Source organism: Rhipicephalus microplus, chromosome 5 (genome assembly GCF_043290135.1).
Source record: "Rhipicephalus microplus isolate Deutch F79 chromosome 5, USDA_Rmic, whole genome shotgun sequence".
Lineage (NCBI taxonomy): Eukaryota > Metazoa > Arthropoda > Arachnida > Ixodida > Ixodidae > Rhipicephalus > Rhipicephalus microplus.
Window position 1 is genome coordinate 93,166,100 of NC_134704.1, and position 24,637 is coordinate 93,190,736.

Below are 24,637 nucleotides of genomic sequence, written 5' to 3' on the forward strand. Positions count from 1 at the left end.
TACAGCATGACAAAAATAGTAGGCCTAGATATCCGGTCTCTGCCGGCTATTTCAGCCTCTACGCACGCTATCAGGAGGTGCAAGGCACAGGGGATTGCGGGGCCGACGGGAAAAGAACGTCTCGTACCTCAACCGCCATGGAGTCGGTGACCAATTAGCCTTCCGTGCGAATTTTACGACGCAAAACGAGCACCGCGCGACTAACCCATCCTTCGTCGTCTACCGTGCCAACCATGCCCACTCCGTGCCGACATTCGGCCGTAGTAAAATAAATTCATTTGTATCTTTTTAGTCACAGTTGTAGTACGAACAGGAAATTTGTGGCGAGAGCAAACGCCGCGGTCCGGATCGTAAAATTAAACAACTTCTTTATTTTTATTTTCTAAAACAGATTAAACGTAAACGTTGCGATAAGGTGAAAATTTGGCGCTAATCACAGCCAATCGCGATTGAGATATCGTGACTGGTTGGCGGATTTGGCGCGAGACGGCGAGGGTATGCGCATGTCAGCCGGCATTGTCTCGCTTGAAGAAGCCGGCGCTCACTGTAAAATCTTGTCAAAAATACGGGCTCACCGGCACCATTAGGACCATTCATCAGCGACTGTAGCGCAGTTTTGTTTTGTTGAGCAGCATCTCGAGGCACAGCAATGGCAGACAAGGACGCCGGTAAGCGAAAGAGCAGTGGATGCTCCTGCTTCGTGGGGCTGTACGGGGGTGTCTGACCGGGAAGCTGGCGTGGACGCCGTGCGGCTAAGTTTCGAGGTTATTGCGTTTCAAGGGCGTGATATTTGAATCGTTATTCGCAAATTGGTGCTCAATGAATTTCCAGATAACTTTGTATCAATGTTTACGCCGCACGTAGGAAAGACATCGTCGTGATGTTAGGCTACGCCTTACACGTATCCTTGCCTAATTTAGTTTGCATTGTCCGCGTATCGTGGTTATTGCGTAAAAGATTTTACGTATTTGATTAGAGAACCTCCCAGAATTGACCGCATTTGCTTGTGTTATAAGCTCGAGTGACTTAAATTGCGTTATGCCTTGATGTACCGTAGTTTTCTAAAGCACGTACCATCACATGCCGTGCTTTTTTTTTTTTTTTCATAGCTTATTTATAATATTTTATTACCATTGAGACATGGGTACAACTGAATGGGTGTCGCACACGGACTTTCTGGTGTGGTATTCTTTTGTTCAGCCGAAGCATCGAGGTCGCGGGTTCGCTTCCCGGCCGCAACGACCCCGCATTTTGATGGTTGTGAAGTGCAGATACTCTTGGGTACACAGTTCTGCATGCACGTTAAATATTCGAAAATAGTCCGTAGTTTCGTTTAACGTCGCATGAATCCTAACGGCGTATTGGTACTTAAACAAACCAGAACTTATTTTTCAGATACTGCCGACCACAAGCCACGTAGACGTGTAGCTTTGTGGCTAGTAGCTGCTTTAGGCAAAAACTCTTGACTGTTTTCTTCACTCGACCGTTTCACTTGTAGTTTTCTTAGTTGCGATAAGGCGCGCTTCATTATCAGTGAGTGATTAGAAGCCACGTGAAACTTCACCTCTTCTAAATGTACAGTCGAGCGCGATTTCAAAGTTATCGCGTGAGCATCGGCCAAGAACTACAACAGCACCACATTCCCAAATACTTTTTTAAGGGGGTGGTATTACGTAAGCATCACTCGCTCGTTTTGCTGTTCCTTAAGCTGCAATTACTCCCGTCTGAGGAAGCTGTTTAAACGAAGCACTGCAAAGCATCGGCTTAGCAAATTTTTATTCGCCCGTGGAGATAAGTAGGGAGGCACTTAATCGCAATTAATGGAAGGCTTAAAAGAAAGGGGGTTGTAGTTTGACCTAGGGGCCATTGTCGCAGCATGAAACAATCGACGAGGGAGAGAATGCCCAGTCTTGATTTTTCACTGTTCTAGAGCGCGCCGCTAGGTTCCTGGGTAGACAAGCCGACGCTTGCTCAATAACCTTCATATCGTGCGGCACTGACACCCTCTGTTTAAGGAGTACATGAAAAAAAACACTTGATTAAGAATTGATAAATACATGCTGGAGACAAATTTTATGGAACTATGCTTCTTGCAAAATGTACTTTAACAAGGGCTGCATAAATGCCAGGCATGGCTGTTGTTGTTTCGATAAAGGTAATGGGTAGCTGAAAGCAGTTTTGCATCGAGCTTCAATAAATTCATGAGCACCACTGCGCTGTGCTGCTCAAGTTCTTAGACTAACCAGCAATCCCAGCCAATCCTGTTTTACTACAGCATCCCCGTTCCACTACAGCCTCCTTAGTAAGTGCAAATTAATTAACTTGCATATTTAAAGCAGGGGCTGTATGGTTAGATTAGGCTATTTTGGATATATGTGTACCTGCCATGGTGGCCTAGTTGTTATAGGCTCGACTGCTTACCTGAAGGTCATGGCATCGAATCCTGACTGCATTGGCTGCATTTCAATGGAGATGAAGTGCTCATGACCTTTGTACTACGTTTAGGTACAAGTAAAGAATGGGATAGTGGTAGATTGCCACTATCCCTCAAGAGGAACGTATATAACAGCCGTATCTTTCCGGTACTTAGCTGCGGAGCAGAAACCTGTAGACTTAACAAAGAGGGTTCAGCCTAAATTGAGGACAACGCAGCGAGCAATGGAAAGAAAAATGGCAGGTGTAACCTTAAGAGACAAGAAGATAGCAGTGTGGATTAGGGAACACACGGGGGTTAAGGATATCATAGCTGAAATCAAGAAGAGGAAATGGCCATGGGCCAGGCATGTAGCGCGTAGACAGGATAACCGCTAGTCATTAAGGGTAACTGTCTGGATTCCCAGAGAAGGCAAGCGGGTTAGGGGGAGACAGGTTAGGTGGGCAGACGAGATTAAGAAGTTTGCGGGTATAAATTGGCAGCAGCAAGCAGAGGACCGGGTTAACTGGCGGAACATGGGAGAGGCCTTTGTCCTGCAGTGAACGTAGTGAGGCTGATGGTGATGATGACGATCTCAACCAGGGTTTACATATAATAGTGTGTTTGGAATGCGCCCGTGTGATCACTTGTAGTGCTGCTTACTTTAGACTAAACCGTTCTGCTGTCGTATTGCGGGCGTTGAGGTAACAGTGTGCTGTCTGCGCAGTTGAAGAGAGGGTGATCAATGAGGAGTACAAGATATGGAAGAAGAACACTCCTTTTCTCTATGACCTCGTAATGACACACGCACTGGAGTGGCCCAGCCTTACGGCCCAGTGGCTCCCAGACGTAACGCGGTAAGTGCTGTCGGCCAGTTTTTGCACATGCACTGGCTCAGTGGCTTAAGCACGGCATGGTACTTTATATTTTATACCTTTCTTTCAGCTCCTACCTACAAAATGTCATAGCTAACCAGATCTGTGTACGTTACAGGGTAAAAATTAATTGCAATTGCATCCTTCAAGAATGTAATGGATAGATTAGTTAATAATTACCTTACTAATAAACTGAGCAATTAATGAAAATGAATCAATTATTTGTCTTGCTACCCTTCCAGCTTGCATTTCCATTGCACAAGTACAGTAGTTGAAACAAGCTGGCATGGCTATCGCTGTCCTGAGCAGCTCTTAATGCCTTGTTTTTCACTAGACACTGGACTTCTGTTAATTACCTTCTCTTGTTTCTTCTTAAGAAAAATGAGAAGTGATGGCGCCCCGTCTTGTCAAGGGGCATTGCTAGTGTGGTTCTCGGAGATATGGATACTTCTCGGGCAACCAAAGCACACTCACCTTGGGTGGAGACCCGGTCATGTTGGCCCAGCACCAATGCATGCCCATTTGCATCCCACGACACAAATGTGTGCGAGAGGCACCCCAGTGAGTTGAGAGATGAATACTTCAGATTGTTAATGTTTCTTCTCCTGCTTCTTTTGAGCAGCCACTGCAGCTTCTGTCTCTTACATTGCTCTAGTTGTCCCACCCACATTCTTCGTCGGTATGTCAATTTTGCTAGAACTTCAGTCCCTTTTCGACTATTTCATTGAATTGCCAGGTTAGTTGGCAATTCCATGAAAAAATCCTATTCATAAAGACAGGGAATACTGTCACAACGCAGAAACAGCAGCAGTCGAATACAGGAAACTCACTTTAATTGTACCAGAACACTGGCAAACTGAACGGAAGAGAACCTCGTCTTCTGTCGCTGCGTGTGTTCTTCGTTGTTCTCTTGGTGCTGCATATTCAATAAGGCATTCGCCCCCCTCCAGAGAGCAGCGTCCCGATGCTCTTCTACAAAAGACGGTGTAGTAGATGTATGGTGTAAATCAGTCCGAAAAGTAGGGCTTCATTCGCACAACGTGCACGATTTTTGGTTTTTGCTGGCGAGTTGTCGAGGGGCTGTCGGGAACGACCACGTAATTAACGTCGCTCAGGCGTTGTAAAACTGTGTAGGGGCCAAAATACTTCTTCAGCAATTTTTCAGACAGTCCCCGGCGGCGGATAGGACTCCATACCCAGACTTTGTCGCCGGCCCTATAGACATGTCGGTGTCGCAGATTATAGCGTTGGGCGTCGTAGTTTTGCTGCTGGGTGATTCGGACGCGCGCAAGCTGCCTCGCTTCTGCTCGATGGGTAAAAGATACAGCGTCCAAATCGATGTCATTGCAGTCGTGCAGTAACATGGCGTCAAGCATCGTCGTCACTTCACAGCCATGAAGGAGACTGAACGGCGTTCTTCGTGTAGTTTCTTGCTGCGCTGTATTATAGGCGAATGTGATGTACGGTAGAATGTCATCCCAGTTCTTGTGATCCACGTCAACGTACATACTCAACATGTCGGCAATAGTCTTGTTGAGGCGTTCTGTTGAGCCGTTGGTTTGTGGATGATAGGAAGTGGTTTTCCGATGGGCTGTTCGACTGAGCTCAAGCACCGTCTTCAGGAGCGCTGACGTGAAAGCGGCACCTCGATCCGTTATGATTGTCGGAGCACCGTGCCTCAGGACGATATTTTCCACGGAGAATCTTGCGGTTTCAACGGCGGTGCCACTTGACAAAGCCTTTGTTTCCGCGTAGCGCGTAAAATAATCAGTGGCGACTATTACCCACTTGTTGCCAGCATGGGAAGTCGGATATGGTCCAAGGAGATCCATTCCACTTTGGGCAAAAGGTACCGTGAGCACTTGAGTTGGTTGTGATAGTCCAGCTGGTTTCAACGGTGGCGATTTTCGTCGTTGGCAATTGAGGCACGTGCGCACGTAATGCTTCACAATAGCTGGAAGTCTTGGCCAGTAGTATTTCTGTTGGATTCTGGCCAATGTGCGTGTGTATCCGAGATGACCAGACGTTGGCTCATCGTGACAAGCACAAAGTATCTCCTCGCGGAGTGACGTCGGAACAAGTAGGTGGGTGCTTCCTCTGGGAGAAAAGTTCTTCTTATAGAGAACACCACTACGTAAGCAGAATGACGGCAGGCTCCTTGCAAATCTTCTAGGGACGGTTGTTGTCTGGCCATTCAAATATTCCATAAGGGGAAGCAACTCACTGTCTTCTTTCTGCTTGCACGAAATCGTAGTGGTGTCGATGACTCCTACAAACGCCATGCTGTCATCTTCTGTGTCATTGTCTTGCTTTATCGGTGACCTTGATAAGCAATCGGCGTCGGCGTGCTGCCGTCCGGACTTATACACGACCGTCATATCAAACTCTTGAAGGCGTAAGCTCCACCGTGCGAGCCGACCAGACGGGTCTTTCAAGTTGGTCAGCCAGCAGAGGGAATGATGGTCGCTGACCACGTGGAAGGAACGACCATGGAGGTACGGACGAAACTTCATAACCGCCCATACGACAGCAAGACATTCTTTTTCCGTTGTGGAGTAGTTGGACTCGGCGCGGGAAAGCGTCCTACTAGCATATGCGATCACACGCTCGGCTGAGTCTTGCCACTGGACGAGTACAGCGTCTAAATCCACGTTGCTGGCATCTGTGTGGACCATGGTAGGAGCATCCTCATCAAAGTGAGCAAGCACAGGCGGAGTCTGCAGGCGTTGTCGGAGATCGTCAAATGCCAACTGTTGATCGTCGCCCCATGTGAACGAAACGTCTTCTCTTGTGAGTCGTGTTAACGGCGAGGCTATGTGGGAGAAATTGGCAATAAACCTTCGGTAGACCATCCCGCGGGGTCATGACACTCGTGTCGACGTCAGGTGTTCCGTTGAAATGGCGCCGAGGAACAGTGGAAGGAAACCCTTGGTACCCTGCGTCGTGATACGGGCAATACCGAATGATGTGGCCTGCTTCCCCACAGTGAAAGCACAGGGGCCTATGATCAGGGGTACGCCAGATGTCAGTTTTGCGAAGTGGTGGCCGCCTTGGTGTCGAAGTTTTTCAGTAGTACCAAGGCACTGTCGGCGTATGTTGCTGGTGGTACTGATGTGGTGTCGGCACGTTCGCTGGCTGTCGGCGGACTACGTCTGCATAGTTTGCCCTGGGAGTGCTCGTGTTCGGCTCAGGAAGCGAGAGCGCTTGCCTGATTCCTGGCGTGCAACTTCCGTTACTGAGGCGATCGCGCAGTCATTCGGTTTGGCGACGAGCTTCTTGACCTCTTCTTGTACGATTTCTCGTATTGGTGCAAAGAACCTTCGTCGGGTGTTGTTGCTGTGGTCGTGGCTGCCAGGCTGATCGGTGCACTGTGGGTTGGGCGGCCATACTGGCGATAACGTAGATGCAGTGCACGTTCGATAGATGTCGCCTCCTTGGAGAATTCCTCCACACTTGTAGGCGGGTTTCGTACCAGACCAGCGAAGAGCTGCTCCTTAACGCCCCACATGAGGTGGCTAATCTTTTTGGCTTCGGGCATATTAGGATCTGCTCGACGAAATAGCCGCGCCATGTCCTCAACAAACATCGTAACGGATTCATTTGGTTTCTGAATCCGTGACTCGAGGAGACGCTGTGTGATTTCTCGTCTTTCAGTGCTCGGGAACGTGTCGAGGAACTTCTGCCGGAACTCGTCCCAAGACGACCACACGCGATTCGTGAACCACGTTCGGGCTCCGTCTTGAAGCGGAAAATAAACGTAACCCAATTTTTGTGCGGTATTCCACCCGTTAACATTCGCTGTGTGCTCGAATTCCTCGAGCCAGTCATGTGCATCCTCATATGCGTTTTTGTGGAAGTCAACCGGAAGTCGAGGGTTCAAAACAGTCACCTGTGTCGTGCTTGGGCTGGACATGTTGGGGCCAGTGCTTCCAGGCGCCGTCATGCTTTCTGGCACAGTCACGCTTTCCGGCAATGGACCAAACTCCGGGCTGAGGCCTAACAGGCGCCGGCTGCTGCGGTGAACGGGGGTGTCGATGCGCAGAAGTTTTTCTGGACTAGATGCAGGGCTGTTGTCAGGCGTCCCGAACATGTACCCAGCGCCTCCACCAGTGTCACAATGCAGAAACAGCAGCAGTCGAATACAGGAAACTCACTTTAATTGTACCAGAACACTGGCAAACTGAACGGAAAAGAACCTCGTCTTCTTCTGTCGCTGCGTGTGTTCTTCGTTGTTCTCTTGGTGCTGCATATTCAATGTGGCAATACATCATCGCCGAGAAGCATGCAGCACAGCCCGGTGGTTTGGGGCAATATCCATTCTTGCCCTCGGTGCACCACAAGTTTCTTGACGTATTCCTTAAACAGATACTGAACAAAATTTTCGCCCCTCCCAAGATTTTCAGTCATATTGAAAAATTGGACCCTGAAATCGATAGACAACCTTCATTTCAGGCAGATTACTGAAAAATATCGTGTTTTTCACAAATTGTCGCATCTAGCAGCTGCGTCGTGAACTAGAGAAGCTGGCGTTCGTTGCCGTCGCACATGCCCGAAATCGGCAAGTCAACAATGCCAGCCGTCGCCCGCGTCGTTTGACTCGCTCAACTTCCACTTCAGTTCCCAAAACTGGTATGAACAGCAGTGGACAATGCTTTTAGCTGGTCCAAAGCACCAGAGTTTTTGTGGAAGGGAAAGAGTGGGATGAGAGAAGAGGTCGAGAAAAGGAAGCAAGGGACCAAAACATGCGCATCTTGCATGCACCTCGGTGAGTGTGACATCACAGCTCGCGCTCGCGAGCAGTTGTCGTGCGCTGACAATGCATCGTAAATATGGTAAATCGACTCATTTTATCAGGACAGTGGTATCTTTCGAGTAGAATTTCAGTTTCGTAAATTTTTCCAATTTTTGTTAATATCTCCTTACGGAGCCGGTAAGTGCGGCATGCATCTCTGTTGATGAAATTCTTGGCTTGTATTATACCCTTTGATACTCTTTCAGTGTCGATCATTGCTTTGGTTTCGCACTGCCAATGTCCACCTCAAGTGCATCAATGCTGTCATTATTCAGGTCATTCCAGTTTTTGATGAGAACATCAGTTGAATTTGGCTCGCCTGCAATGTACGAGCCTGGCCATTAGGAGCACCACGCTCGCACTGTTCCCATAATGGGCATGGCAGCTTTGATGCCGAAACAGAATGGAGAGTGGGCTGTCTTTGAGATCCCGCAACTCTGAAATAGATCAATCTCTGAAAGAAGCGTCGCTCGCTAACTTGTCAACATCCTAGTTTTACTTCTGTGAATAAACTTCTAGTGCAATTTGAAGGACATCAGCGTTTTCAGTTGTTGATCAATAGTATTTCTGCATTCTGTAAGATCTTGAGTTGCCATAGATGGAGCTGTTGACCAGGGTGTTTTCTTTCTGCCTCACTAGCCCTGAGGGAAGGGACTACAGCATCCACAGGCTCATTTTGGGGACACACACGTAAGTGTTCTTGTTCTAAATTTTTTTTGTTCTTTTGAAGCATGCTAACTGCTTTATCACTGATGTGAAATCTCTCCCACTCTCTCCCACTGACCAGATCTGATGAACAGAACCACCTGCTCATAGCAAGCGTACAATTGCCAAGTGAAGATGCTCAGTTTGATGCAACTCACTACGATAGCGAGAAAGGAGGTAAGACATTGACAAGCTCCTTTCTAAAGTTTCTTTATCGCACCATTATACGTGTTTGTCTTGTGGCTTCGAGATAATATGAACAGTACAGATTCTTCTATCGTTTACGTGGCCGCTAGCTATAGAGCAGGAATATTAGATGTCACATGTATAAATGCTGACGTGTGTCATCGCTTGTTAGTTGATTGACGGGTGACGCTCTGTTCGCTGCTATGAGTGCCTGTGTGTTGCTGTAATCTGACCTTCAGTATCCTGGTCACAAGTTCGCCCAAATAAAGTTTCATCTTCAACAGGCAGTCTGTTGCCTCTGCGAACATCACGACATGACAATATTAAGTTCTCATTCTGCTCATTTAAAGTGGTACGAATGGATTGAATGCTTATTTACATGGTAGCGATGACTCCGTTATGCATGTCAAGAGGACTGTGCAGTCTCAAAATCTGTTCCTAGCTTCGTGCCATTGTAGTAGGCATGTGTTGAAAGTATGTTGTTGCCTATATTTGTCTATTGTAACAGGCTAGTGGAGCTTTTATTAAGCTTGAGATGCATGCACTGTGACTGTAAATTGATACTAACCACTGATAACTGCAAGTTCTCTTTATCTGTGTATTGCATATTCCTTTTACATATATATCGGGATTAACTCAAAATAACTTCCTCAAGTTTTTGCAGTCTGATGTATGTACTAGTGTTGGATGCATCAGTCGCACATGTTTCAGAGCTTGGCTTTTATGAATAGAATGTAAGACAGGACAAGACTTGCATGCTTGTTCATGAATGCAGCCCATCAAGCATTCTATTTTCACCGTCTGATGTGAACTGAAAAAAAAAAAAACACCGTGGGGAAAGATACTAAAACTAAGCAGCGATAGTTAGAAGATTCATTATGCGCGGTCTCTAGTGCTCTTTTTTTTTCCAAGAAAAGCGTCGTGATGGGATGTTGTCGCTCTACTGTACATTGCATCACAATCTTTACATATGGCCTCGAATCTCATCAAAGGGTTGTAGAACTCAACGAGTCCTCACGGACGTCAACCCTGTGTCGCTTAGTGGTTAATCTCAAGTGTGAACCGGTTGAACTTCTTGTCAATGCAAGCACAGTTAGTCTCAATTTGTGTTTTTCATCTCCCTCGTTGCAGAGTTCGGTGGTTTTGGATCTGTCAGTGGGAAGATTGATATTGAAATCAAGATCAATCACGAGGGGGAAGTCAACCGAGCGCGCTTCATGCCGCAAAACCCGTGCATCATCGCCACGAAGACCCCCTCGAGCGATGTGTTAATCTTCGACTACACCAAGCACCCCTCAAAGCCTGGTCAGTCATCCCTTCTTCACTTTTGTGCGAGGGGGCATTCTGTTGAAAAATAATGTATCTATCCTGCTAAAGTATATTGCAAGTACACTCAAACCTCGCAACAAGCTTCTTGCGGGAAAATAAGTTTGTTAGATCAGCGAATATGTTATAAAGGTATATTCCTAACTCTGTTTCTATTGCTAGCCTATTTTTGATTTACTTCGTTATAAGTGATATTTTGTTATATCTGTGTTCGTTATATTGAGGTTTGATTGTATTGTGGAATATTGTGAATTTAGCGACTTCAGAATGGCATCTGTACAATGGGCCCTTTTACAGGTCTAAACATCGCCTCCAGCGGAGATTGCCGAAATCGAAACTATGGGTGACCGGCCTCTGAAGTTCGTGGAAAATCCATGGGGAGGGGGGGGGGGGGGGCAGGCATTTTTTTGTGATAATTTGCAAATGGTGCCCCCAGTGATCCCTGAAAATCGTGGTGCATGCAAATCTCCTGAAAAGGCCCATTACTTATCTGTATACGATTTTTAAGTTTCTCTGTTTCATTCTATTATGCTCTTTATCCTCCCAAGACCATTGGGTGAATTTAAAGCCATGGATTTTCGCAGAAATGCTTATTCCAAGCGCAATGGTGAAAAGTGTCGCGTAATTTTTCTGTACCTCGTGTTAACTTGGCCGTAGCTCGTTGTCCGTTACATTGAACATTGAAACTCTAGGAAGACTTTTCTGGGAAAAGAGGGAACTGGTATCCAGCTATGCAGTTTTTTTTTTCTGTTTTTATGAACACAAATTAATGCGTATGTATTAACCCATGCATAAAAACCGACCTACAGTACTCTCGCTAAACGAAAAGTCAAGGTACCTAGAAATTGTGTTCAGTTTAGCTGGAGTTTTGTTTACTGAGTCTGCTGGGTACTTCCTAGGCACCTGCTGCAAAACTCTCACGTGCTTCATCCCACTATTTGCCCCGTCTCTGCAGAGGTGGAAAAGTTTTATCATATTCACTAAATAGCAGCAGGTGTCCCAGTAGCAGCCAACAAGTTGCTCGCTAGAAGGAGCAAGAGCTTTAAAAGCCGTTGCCTACTGTGTTCCATTGTCCAAGTTCTTGGACACATTTCTCATTGTTAAGTCACGGGAGGTTATAGAAACATTTGAATATTAACATTTAACATGTTGGCTTGGCTTTAAATGAACTATTATGCACATAGGTCAAGCTAAACTCATGTGCACTAATGAAGACAAGGACACACGATAAGGACAAGGCCTGTGCCTCTCTAATCTTTGTGTCCTTGTCTTCATTTTCGCACACCAGTTTACCTTGAACTATGATCCAAGCTGCAAGATTTACTGATACACATAGTTGAATAAGCAAGGGTGGAAGAAGTCGCCATCACCTTGCCCATTTTTCACTAATGATAATCCTATTACCTACACCCTGTTGATTTTGAGCTGAATATGTATTTCTTTTGCCCCCAGATCCCAACGGTGAATGTAGTCCTGATCTCAGACTTCGCGGTCATCAGAAGGAAGGGTGAGCATGCCAGTTCATCGTTCTTCATGGCCAGTTGTGAAAGTAGCCTTTGCTAATGTGCATAAACTCTGATCTATCAAAGGGGAACATTCTCTTTAAACTGGACATCTATGTTTGACATGTTCACTTGAAACGTAATTGTAGCGTGGGTTTATCAGTGTTTTGAAATTGTAGGACTATGCGCTGCACGATACTGTTCTGCATCTATGCAGCTGGAGCCAGGGACATAGCCAGAGTTTTTGTTGGGGGGGGGGGGGGGGGGGGAAGGGGGTCAATTCTTTTTATTTGTTTGTAAATGTTTTTAATTGCTCATACACACAAAATGAAAAAATTCAGGGAAGGGGGGAAGGGAGGGCTCAACTCTCTTCTGGCTATGCCAATGACTGAAGCAGGCATGTCGTACAATCGCTGAAGATAGCTCCAAATAAAGTCATTGCTTTTGACAATGTAACTGCAGCACATTTGTCTTTTTGCATGAAGGTGACTTATGCTGAAATGCAGTAGAATTTGCTATGGTGGTGAAGATGATGTATGAATACAGCCCAAAGATCTGCTTGAGGAATTTCCCAGACCATGCGGGAACATGAATGTTTCTTTGGAACTCTTGCGAGACTTGACCACGCTTTTCTGAGAAATGCTAGCGATAGGCTTTCTTCGAAAAGTTAATTCGAGCGCGAAAACTTGACAAGATCACTCACACACGAACACACCCATGCATCAAACACGCAGCGCTCGAAATGCTCTACCAACTAGCCCAACAAAAAGTTCTCTTAGCATAGGCTTTCTGTATTTGTACATACCGGGTATGTAATGTATGCAGTAGATCAAGAGATTGTACTCCCACCACTTGCATCATGCAAACCTGTCGGGACTTATGTACTGTATATGTGGTAGCCCTACTCCCTGCCTTTGACATTGACCATAGAAAGTTCATTTTAGGCAAAGCGCCGTCTTCTAGCATGAACACAGTATCCAAAGACGTCTATCGACTTTATGGTAAATTTAGGCACACTGTATTTCTAGAGATTTGAATGTGGTAACGAATTTTCGCCATAAAGCAATGACCCGTCTCTATCGGTTTTCTCTTGATACTGGTTGTGCAGTTGAAAATTGTAGGTGTGAGACGAGCCATGCATGCACTTGCATTTTGCTGTGTTCATTAATGTTGTGTGCATTAATCCGTATTTTGTCTTTTTCCTCACAGATACGGTCTTTCTTGGAACCCTAATCTCAATGGCCACCTCTTGAGTGCCTCAGATGACCACGTGAGTTGCATGCAATATATATATGTATGTATATATTCATGTGCTTGCAAAACACTCCACAAGCAAAACCTGTAAGGGGAGGGGGATGCAAAAGAGAGGAGCTCGGAACAGAAGAGAAAAGGGTGACTTGTGCCTGTGTTTTCCCACTGCACCTTCTGTAGTGAATACATACCAACGATCTCTGCTTTCTGATCTTTGACAAAGCCAATCTCACTTTTGTAATTAAGGCCACATTATGAAAAAGTTTTAGCATTCACCTGGAATTTAGTCTACAGAAGAGAGCCACAGAATTTTTTTGAAAGGTAAACTTCCTGGTCCTGGTAAACTTCCTGGTAATTTTCCTGGTCAAGTCCAGGGTCTAGACTCTTTCGGGACAATCGTCAACTGCACTAACTTGGACAGTCCTCTTGTTTTGAATGTAGTAATGAAGTGGCTCTACTCGTGCAAGTCAACGGTCGCTTTGCTGTAAGGTTATTGAGAGCAGTGTTGCAAAATGGGCACTTCTTGATTTTTTTTTTTTTTTCCAGACCATTTGTCTCTGGGACATCAATGCTACTCCAAAAGAGAATAAAGTGGTTGACGCTAAAACCATCTTCACTGGACACACCGCCGTTGTTGAAGTGAGTGGGCTGGTCTGCTTTTCTCTTCACTCTGGTTGAAACGTTCTAGCAGATGTGTTTCTCATATCGCTTGTTCCAATTGTGTATTTTAGGATGTGGCATGGCACCTTCTCCACGAGAGCCTTTTTGGATCGGTAGCAGATGACCAGAAACTGATGATGTAAGTACATTCTGGCTGTGGTTTTTTGTAATGCCGTACAAGCGCTGGGATATGCAGTTGGCTTGCGATTTCAGGCATTCCTATTTATGTAGGTAATTTATTTCACATAAGATTACGGCTAACGTGATGCCATGCTGATCAGAAGCTCTAACTGACCGAGTGACGAAAAAGCAGGTACTTTCAGTAGTTGCACCATAGAGCCTGTCTAGTCGTTTTTTTTCAAGGAGCGCACTGAAAAAAAATTTTAATTGGCAGTAGCGAGGGCATGTATAGCAATGCACGCATTTAATATTGGGGCAAAAGGGGTGCTAAAGAGAAAAATGTAAAACATTACACACAGCTGAGCTTTGGGGGAAATTTATTGATCAGTGAATAGTTTATTTTGTATTTGCTTGCTTGTTTCCTTCATTGCCGTTGTCCTGGTATGCACATTTACCACACAGCCTACTCCTCCAGTTGCACATGTGCTGGAGTACGTACAAATGAACACAATCAGTGCAGTGTTCACTGCCACAGTAATCAGTGGGAACTATGTGGGAATGATAGTAACATCAATTTGCACTTGTAACTGCAGTTGACATTTCATTGGTTGCTTTATCTTTGGAACTGTGCCGTTGCCGTGTAGGTCAGTTTTTCTCAGTGGCTGTGGCAAACACTAGTTCCGCCTTGATGCGTGCATTTGTCCTGCTTGTGCTTTCAATGCTTTATGCGGTAGTCTTTGTGCAGACTTTGTGTACAGTAGTCTTATTTGTTGCAGTGTGCATGCGAAATCGTAAAGGTTAACGGATGCTGTTGAGCTCGACTCGAGGGTCGTGGGATGGAATCCCGGCTGCGGCGGTAGAAGCTTGTGTACTGTGCAGCGGCGGTGCACAGTACAGAGCACCAGATGGTCGAAATTTCCGGAGCCCTTCACTAGGGCATCTCTAATAATCGTATCTTGTTTTTTGAGACCTAAAACCTGATATTATGCTGAGGTTGTGGTACTAGTGATTCTATGGCTTCCCACAAGCTGGCATCAAATCATGCGAGTTGTGGAGGCTCGTGGACTGTTGCCGTCCAACTGACTAATGAAAGTGTTCTTGATAGGCTAGTGCACTGCTGGAAGTGCTGCTCCAAAAGAGAAATGCTGCTCCAAAGTGCAATATTTGCTAGTAACTGCTGCAAACCTGCTCCGAAAGGATGTTGGCAAACTAAAAAGAAAGATGTTGAACCATGGGACCATCCAGTGACACTAAGCGAAACCAAAAGGGAGCTGTATACACTATCGTCCTAGTATGCTACTCGGTGGCGTAAATCCAGAAAAATCTCGAGGGGTTGTATGTCAGGCCGTGATGTCCAATTTATATCTTTAATATGGGTTCTATTTTTTATATAAGAATTGAATCATACTTTCAAATAAAACTTTAAAAAGCAAGCATGGGGTCCGAGCTCGAGCAATTGCATTGTTTTATTCAGTATCTTTTTTTTTCACCATTTTTCGATTTCTATAGTTCACACAAATAAGGCAAATTTAGCACGTGTATGCAAAATATAAAGAGCCATTTAAAAAGTTAATTGTGCTAGACTTGACTGTTCACTCAACTAAATCATCTGCTAAAGCTAAATCTCAAGTGGGACACTTGCAAGGGGTATCCTCCCCAGCCTGAACACCAGAAAAGTCCAAACTCTCTTGACCCCCCCCCCCCCACCCCCCCATGATATACGCCAACTATACTGCTTGTATACTAGCTGCATACTAGCATACAGCGTGTTTAATAATAAATATAAATATTTGTTTCATGCTTAAGTAGTGTTATAGACTTCAGGAGTCGTTGGGAACATGCATCTGCTTGAAAACGCTAATAGCAACCCTAAGCTATAGCATTTTTTTCTGCTCCAAAAAGCAAAATGTTGCTTCCATCACTGCTAGTGAAAAACCCATCTCTAATGAGCATGCTATCATTGCACCACAGGTGCATTGTGACTGAACTTCAAAAACGGGAATTGTGGATTAAACACATTTATGCACAGTGTAATGTGCAGATTCATTCTGAAATCGGATGTGTGCCGGTGTAAACCTTGTTTTTTTTCTTCTCAACACTCGTGATAACTAGTTGCCGTACATTGCCAGTTACAACTCTGTCCCCTCCCCATAAAATGGCCTCCCAAAGTTTGGCGATCTGACCAATCATCAGAGTTGGTCTACACATGGAATCGTAAAGTTGACTTTTCTGTGGAATCTGATGAAGAGTCGTCGTCCTCGGGATCCACTGCTATTCAACGCATCGATAACATCAGCTGCAGAGGCAATGGAGTCGCAAGAGCTGGCATCTCCCCATGCGCGTGTGCCGCTTTCGAAGCCAGACATTTTTATGATGAGCCGCGACGAGTGGGAAACTACAGTATTGCTATAGTGGTTAGAGAAGGTACTAGCAATGGCACGTCCGAGAAGCGGCATTTTTTCATGATGCGTCGCCGACTGCATCATGGTTTCAATAGTAGCGCCACCATATCCATGCATGTGTGGGGCGAGATCTGCAATAACACCGGCAGTCGCCGCATATGTGTATGATGGTGCATTTTGGCTCGCGAAGAAACATGATGTACGATTTTCTATCGCCAACACTATGACACACGTTTATCTGTCATAAAAAAATCTACATGCATCTCTCGCTCGCAGAAAAAACGTGACCTTTACCGCTCGCGAAAGACTCAACATGCGGTTCTAGCTTTAGTGGACAGCGTTTTTTATAACAGCGCTTGCTGACTAGGCAATTCAAAAATCCAAATTTCTCGCTAAGCACCATGGGCGTTCCGCCGAAAAGCAGGCAGCACCATGTGGATTGGCAACACTTCGCAGGTAACTAAACCACACGACCAGTCACAGGTGCCCACAAGCGTCTTCATGTCTGTTTGCACTCGCGCCTATTCATCATTTGTGCGTTCACCTCTCTTGAAAAGTGTGCGATTTAAAAAGCTGCTCAACGGATGCCAAGATGCAACCGCTACACGAGCAGCAGTGCTGCGCTGCTTCCAAGCGGCAAGCGATACTCTATGCAGAGTCTAAAAGCAATGTTGAAGCAGGGCAGAAGTTAAATGTGTCAGAAAAGTGCTTGAGGGAATGCAGAAAACAGACCAAGATCCTCGCATGCGCTGGGGCACGCGGACCGAAGTCTGGACGACACCCTGCCGTTGAGGGGTTCGAGATTGGGTTCACGACCAGAGAAGCAAAAGCCTGAGTGTTTCCTGCGATGACTATTGAAGCAAAAGCGCGTACTATCGCAAAAGATATGTGCATTCCGCTAGCAAAGTTCAAACCGAGCTTTTTGGGTGAAGTGGCCCAATCTGTTAATGATGCCTGGTGCCCCGCCGCGGTGGTCTAGTGGCTAAGGTACTCAGCTGCTGACCCACAGGTTGTGGGATTGGATCTCAGCTGCGGCGGCTGCATTTCCGATGGAGGCGGAAATGTTGTAGGCCCGTGTGCTCAGATTTGGGTGCACGTTAAAGAACCCCAGGTGGTAAAAATTTCCGGAGCTTTCCACTACGTCGTCCCTCATAATCATATGGTGGTTTTGGGATGTTAAACCCCACAAATCAATCAATGATGCCTGGTATGGTCTGCTAACCGACATGGTCCACGCGGCGTTTTCCCGCATGCGGCATCTCGATACCATCAGCAGCCCTTCCGATGGTGAGCAGCAGCAGCAGTGGCTCTAACGATGGCAATGATTGTTCCTGCGGCATCCTTCTTTCAAGTGACGACGAGTCTTAAGCGGTGTTTCACGGTCAAATAAATGTTTCTTCGCTTCACTCCCTCTTGAGAAGAATTACTGGTGTGCTATGGCCGTAGCATGAGACTGTTCAGAGACTTGTTTTTGCCTATAATGGGTTGCAAGTTGGGGGGTTGACTTATTGACTCTATGCGGTATTCAGTTAATGGTTAATGTGTCTGTGAAGCTTGAATGAACAAGATTTTTCTTGTTGTCTTTCACTTCGTCAAATATCTGTGTGTTGTCTACACCTTGTGCATTGTCTTCTTTTTTTCAGCTGGGACACCCGCTCAAACAACACAAATAAGCCAAGCCATACAGTTGATGCGCACACGGCTGAGGTGAACTGCCTCTCCTTCAACCCATATAGCGAATTCATTCTGGCAACAGGCTCAGCTGACAAGGTGCGTATGACCACATGCATCTTTACTACAGGAAAAAGGAATCAAGCTAAGTACACTTAAACCCCTTAATAAGGGACATGCAGAGGGAAGCCTGTCCTGTCTTCTGTATGTGGTAAGCAGGGTTCCACGAATGTTTTATCTTGGCAACACCAAATCGATTCAAGCATACCGGTCTCTTTGCTCATTTCTCTTACGTTAGTGTCTCTTGCAGTGTCTCTTGCAAAGGGGGTTCGACTGTATTAGGGTCCAACCCCCACTAGTCATCAGTGGGGGAATACTGGGTATGATGGTTCAGTGAACTGGGAGCGCGGGGGTAAACAGACACAAAGCAAAGAGGAGGCACACAGCTCGTGCTCTGTGCCTCCTCTTTGCTTTGTCTGTGTTTACCCCCGCGCTCCCAGTTCGCTGAACCATCATGAATTACCAACTAGCCCACCTTTCTATCCTATTGCAATACTGGGTATGCTAAAACAATAGCTCTTCTACTGTGTTTATTGCTGTGCACAACCTTTGTTTCTCTGGTGCCTTAGGAATTGTGAGGGGGTTGTGGACTGCAATGTCATTCATAGCAGCAACAGGTTGATGACTTGCAACAAAGCAGTGGCTTCATTTTTGTTACATGGCGCATAACTATCGCAACACAAACGAGGGCATCGCTGTTTCTCCTTCATTCTTTTCAGAGGCGGTTGCCGAGCGCTGTAGCCGGAAGCGGCGCCTAATATGGCAATCTCTCGAACTCGAGAAAAGTAGTCGGAGTGCAGTTATAGTGCTGATCAATCGCTTGCACTAAATCTCGGCACATGCTGTGCAGTTGAACAGTTCATTGCCGACTACCTTGTTGAAAAAACATTGCAATTCTAATCCTTGTGATGATAATTGTTTTGTATTATTACATTGTCATTTTCTGCTGCTATGTATTCATACATGTGCACACGGCTGACAAGGTGCATAAAATGAAACTTGGTAAAATACTAATATTGTTGAAAGGAGAACTCTCTTTTATGTTTTATTTTTTTTTCGGGTGTTTAATATTAGCACTGACCTCTCGACCAAGGTATCATTCTGACCACAGCTCGAGCTGAAAATGACTGCTTAGAGTAGTTTTGTGTGTTAAGAGGGACTTCATTTGTACCACCCAGGACATTATTTCTTGTTTGTAGTGGTCGTCATTTTTTCATTATTAGTGTCCTTCGAAGTCCCTCTTCTTTAGTGCAAATTGTCTGTATTTCCCCGATTGCCTCCATTTTTCATTTTTTTACACTAGGTCGAAAGAATGAACACTTTTACGTGAAAATGCACATGCATCCTTGTTGGCACAGAGCCTCTCGCTTTGTCATTATTCACCTGTGTTATTATATAGCATGCTAATTTCAAGGCATAAAATATAGTCGAGGTTCCCAAAGTACTAGACTATGAAGAGAATACCAGATCAAACATGTGGTTTACCCCTGGCACGAATATTCTTTCGCAGACGGTGGCACTGTGGGATCTGCGGAATCTGAAGCTCAAACTCCACTCATTCGAGTCGCACAAGGACGAGATCTTCCAAGTGCAATGGTCGCCTCACAACGAGACCATCCTGGCCTCGAGCGGCACCGATCGACGGCTCCACGTGTGGGACCTCAGCAAGATCGGCGAGGAGCAATCTGCAGAGGACGCCGAGGACGGCCCTCCGGAGCTCTTGGTGCGTTTTGCTCGTGAAGTTCTTTCGCTGAAGATGGATGGCAGCACTTTTTGTACTCGGTTTTTTTCCTGGGCTTCTTGGAAACAAGATTCACCCGGGATAGTGAAAGGGAAAAAAATTGTCAGCTAGTTGTTTGTGGCCCTGTGAAGGAAGCAATGGTATTTAAGAAATGCTTCCTAGTCGAGAATCGGGCCAGCATTAAAACCTGGGACCTGCAAATGCCTTTTCTGGGTGGTTGCTCGGTCATCCAAGCTAACAGAAAGGGCAGGCCAAGAGGTTACGGTGTGAAGGTGAATTAATCTGCATCCTGAAGAGCATTGACGTAATTGAGTAACTTCGTGTTGGTCAAACTGATCATTTAAAAGTGGTTTACCGATTTGTAGTAGTACAGTAAAACCTAGTTAGTGCATAGCTGCTTTAAACGTACTAATGGTTAAAACATAGTTGCGATAAACCCCCGACCGAGTCTTGTAGAGATGAATGCATTCATGGACTGCTTAAACCATAGTGTTAATCTTGTGCCTACCAGTTAGTGCGCACTAACTGCATACCGCAATGAAATTTCGCACCAGAAAATTTTGCTGCGCCGCTGAACTTAGTGCGACAGTGTGCTGCGAATGTTTTCCGGACATGTTGTTAATTGCGGAGATCAGCCAGTCGGTTATCCTGACTTCCACACGATTGCGGCGATGACTTTGCGGGTAATCATAGGAGAAAGGCGACCACCGAGAAAACGCGCCGGTATGGCTTATTGTCAATGAAAAGCCTTATCACAGAAATAATCGTTAGCTATCTGTCCGGGCACCCGCGTATGGTGTAGCGCTTCTTTAATCCTACTGCATGCTTTTAGTAGGGGACTACCTGAATGTGCTAGGCCGCAATCAGTGCCGTTTTTTTTGTATGGAACTGTGTTCAAGCGTGCACCTTTTTATAAAAGCGCAAGCACCTCGCTGTCGTGTAGGATAGCATGGCGGGTCGCAGGCACCGAGAAACCTTGCTGTATTATGCTAACACGCGTGCCGTACAGCAAGCGCAGCACTCTTGCACACATTTATTCAGCGACAGCCCAAATGCGCCCCCGTCCGCTGCTAGGACTGCTGGAGCATTGCTGAGAGCGCATCGCTTGCAGAAAGCTCGCCATCGTCGCGTCAGCCCAATAGGCTACTCGCCCTATCTGTGCATGGCCTGAAGCAGAGTGGGTGTACTAAACAGCAAGCGGGTCGGCAGTCGTGTTGTGCGCAGAGTAGGCGAAGCGCTGCACGCAACCACCTCTGTGGTGAACGCTTTGGCTCTCTGCAACGGTATAGCATTTAAGAAAAGACTGCATCAGTTCTCGCTTAGCAACAGACGGCGGAACTTGTGTATCGCGGATGACCGATTATGTCCATTTTGTCATCTCGAACCCCATAGTAGTTTAGAAATGTTTCTTAGCGTCTCGGCCGTGTGCTATGGGACGGTTGTGCGAGCACGATAGAATCTATTCTGCACTTTAGCAAAAAGGAAGAAATGGCTTTGCAGCAGGCACTCTAGGAATTCTGTCTTGTGGCACTGAATTTATTCCTTTGTTGGCGGTGATGGCGCATATCGGGAGATGCGAATTCATAGCTGGTGATTAATGCGTAGTATGCTTAGTGCATAGTTAGACTGCCATCCTAGGCAGGTACGTATTAATGGGGTTTCACTGTAAACTACATCATCATCATCAGCCTGACTACGTCCACTGCAGGACAAAGGCCTCTCCCATGTTCCGCCAGTTAACCCAATCCTGTGCTTGCTGCTGCCAATATATATCCACAAACTTCTTAATCTCATCTGCCCACCTAACCTTCTGTCTCCCCCTAACCTGCTTGCTTTCTCTGGGAATCCAGTTAGTTACCCTTAATGACCAGCGGTTATCCTGTCTACGCGCTACATGCCCGGCCCATGTCCGTTTCGTCTTCCTGATTTCTACTATGATATCCTTAACCCTCGTTTGTTCCCTAATCCACTCTGCTCTCTTCTTGTCTCTTAAGGTTACACCTACCATTTTCTTGCCGGTACTTAGCTACGGAGAAAAAACCTGGAGACTCGCTGTAAACTACAAATGTATCTAAATGTAACACAAACTTCGAAAGTCTGGCTTATGGTAAAGCAGTACACTTATTGTTCAGGCACTTGTGCTCAATTGCTTGGTTTATTATCAGTGTTTTGTTGAGGCAGCAATGAAACTTCCATCGAAATAATGGATGAACAAGCTTCGTTATGTTGAAGCATATTGATAGGAAGCTATAAGTTCTTCGTTATATCAACAATCTCGTGATATCGAGGTTTAACTATTCTACATGCAATTTCGTTCACAATGGATTTCATTGGTAATGACACTCCAGGTCGACATGCTCAGATTATAATACCCGTGAAGCGTTCGTGGAACTTTATCTTGATGTCCCTAAACCATGACATGACTATGAAAGGTGGTGTAGAGGAGGGCTCTAGAAATTTTGACTCTATGAAAACATGCCAAAGGTTCGATCGCCCGACCTCAAAATCGGCAGTGGAGCAACATAAGCACTAGACCACCTCATTGAGTCTTCCAACTTTATTTAGCTTTGTAATTAAGTGATGCACTTTCCTTCAAAAGCAATTCTTGCTCAGATTTTTGTATTTTGGGTGCCTTTCTAGCGCACTTCCGACTAGTCCAGTTTTGTTAGGCAGTGTGCTAACACAATTACGCTGACATAAAATGATGTAATGTTAAAAGTGCAATGCAGAGTTGCAACTCTAGTGTTACTGATGCTGCTCTATTAGATTGGTAATGTAGTGCTAAAAACATGCTGGCGTATTGCGAAAAATGTTTTAACTGCTGGGACAATTGCTATTCGTCGGGTGAGACGTTCAGTTGGGCATTGACGATTCATGTTTGTGTGCAGTTCATTCATGGAGGCCACACAGCCAAAATATCGGACTTCTCTTGGAATCCGAATGAGCCGTGGGTCATCTGCTCAGTGTCTGAAGATAACATCATGCAGGTCTGGCAGATGGTAAGTGCCTGCTCTGTTATGAGTAAATTGAATCCCAGTTTTAGTGTCTGCCATTAATAAGACATCGAGCGAGCTGAACTAATTGCGTACATTTTCGTGCCACATGTTTCACATGTACACTATGCAAAAGTTCCTTCATGGAGTGATGGCAAACACTAGTACGGCGTATACGATAGGCCACTTATATCCTATGCCCTCCAAATCGCTAATATCTGCACTATAAACAGCACTGCACAATAATCACAACAATGTTTAAATGCACTGCACGTGCAAAACACGCTAAGGTGCTGCACACCTTGACACTATATCAGTGTGCCAGGTGTATTCTTCACAAGTATCAGATGTGTAGAAAGTATTTTTGTACCAGATATGATTGCATTTTATCAATGTTCCTAAAACTCAACTGCAATACTTGTAGTCCTTGAGAAATAAATTTTCCTTTACAATGTCTTATATTATTTATCTGTTTGGATGGAGAAACAGGCGATGTATTTGTAATGAAAATTCTTTATTTTTTCTCTTTAGGCTGAAAACATCTACAACGACGAAGAGCAGGAGACCCCTGCTACCGAGCTCGAAGCTTCGGCGTCGTAAATTGGGTGTGGCACTTGACACCGACTGTCCAAGTCTGTGTTGCCACTGCCATCTGTGTTTATTTGTACAACTCATAATCACGTCCACCACTGTCCTGCTTTTGACAACTGCCCTAGTTTCCTTTTGGCAGGTTGCATTGTACGGTCATTTTTTATCTTGTTCAGTTTATGAAGGCAATATGGCATATTCATTAAAAACAAAAGCACATTAAGTTTATGCACGATCTGCTCGTCGTATTGCCTTATTTTTTTTTATGTGTAAGCGAAACATTGCAAAACAGTAAGGGCTTGCAAAATACTTGGCATTTCCCGAGAGGTTGGTCGTTACCATTCCAGCTTCATCTATTGTTCCAAAAGTATTTATTTATTGGTTCAGTATATCCAACCGCATTTTAAGCCGAATAAATACACTTTGCATCCAGGAGTTTGTAAACTACTTTCTTCATAACAGCGTTCATGTTGGCATTTTGCAGTTTGACCATCCGTAGTGCATATAGCTACAGCAGGATTGTTATAGTGAATAGTGTAAATGACATATGCGAAGTAGTAAATGACATCACGTGGACTCGCCTATGTCATCGTCAGTGCACCGTGTTTGCTTTATATCCTGAGGCAGTTCATTTTCAACTAGCTTACAGGTTTGCTGACCGCTCGATACCGCAGCGCCAGACGCATTCGAGCCAGTCTAATGTGAATAAGCCCTTTCAAAACAACTCGGATGCGATAAGCTTGAATATGAAAACTGAAAGGGACAAAACAATACTAAAAGTTAAGTCGGCTTTTTTTTTTAGGTTCTCGAATGAAGAGAAAGCATTTGAACACACTGATTCAGTCGTGTTTGCGACGAGAGAGAACGATCATATGACCCGAGTGTTTTGAAAGGGTGATTCATGCAGCCGGCCAGCTGTCGCGAAACTCGAAACATAGGCAGTCGCCATTGTTGTTTGTATGCATGCTCGTTGTTTTGCCTGCAAATCGCTGATTAAATGATGGCATTTAGGTCAGACATGGGTTGGACAACCCCTTGTAATGCGCGCAAGTAAGATGTACGGTTGCCGTGGTTCCGTGAAGTTGTCTGCAGTAGTTCAGGTCGATTTGTGGACGTTTCTCGGGTTCCACGGGTCTTTCAGTAACTTTGTCATGTGCCAGCTTTGGACGCGATATTTCGGCTGTCGCACAACGTGGAATGGCGTGGCACGGCTTTACCAATGCAGGACGATAGGAATAAATTTTTAAATTCTCGTGGTCCGGACTAATTTTGTCTGGTATAAGAGGCTTCTTTCTCAATGTTTCTATTTAGAAACGGTGAGGAAGAAGGAACTCGTTTAGAAAGTGCACCAC

At 45.4% G+C, this 24,637-nt stretch overlaps 2 protein-coding genes across 7 annotated transcripts in view; one reads left to right on the forward strand and one right to left on the reverse strand.

Moving 5' to 3' along the window:
- The window catches only part of Reps (RALBP1 associated Eps domain containing), a 52,103-nt gene extending 51,841 nt beyond the window's left edge, over positions 1–262 (reverse strand). For all 6 annotated transcript variants that reach the window (XM_075895759.1, XM_075895758.1, XM_037425196.2 and 3 more), the window contains exon 1: positions 128–262. The gene's annotated coding sequence lies outside the window, so the exon portion shown is untranslated. The remainder of the gene's footprint in view (positions 1–127) is intronic.
- Positions 107–23,720, forward strand: Caf1-55 (chromatin assembly factor 1 p55 subunit). The gene is made up of 13 exons (XM_037425200.2): positions 107–668; positions 3,141–3,270; positions 8,720–8,770; positions 8,868–8,962; positions 10,103–10,276; positions 11,750–11,804; positions 13,009–13,069; positions 13,597–13,689; positions 13,782–13,849; positions 17,876–18,002; positions 19,474–19,686; positions 22,593–22,703; positions 23,229–23,720. The coding sequence occupies exons 1-13, from the start codon at positions 650–652 to the stop codon at positions 23,295–23,297; spliced, it is 1,266 nt and encodes a 421-aa protein (XP_037281097.1). The 5' UTR covers positions 107–649; the 3' UTR covers positions 23,298–23,720.
- The last annotated feature ends 917 nt before the right edge of the window (positions 23,721–24,637 follow it).

Coding starts and splice junctions, on each gene's coding strand:
- Caf1-55 (XM_037425200.2), top strand. Junction 11,805..13,008: donor CGCGGTCATCAGAAGGAAGG/GTGAGCATGCCA, acceptor TTTTCCTCACAG/ATACGGTCTTTCTTGGAACC. Junction 13,690..13,781: donor GACACACCGCCGTTGTTGAA/GTGAGTGGGCTG, acceptor TGTGTATTTTAG/GATGTGGCATGGCACCTTCT.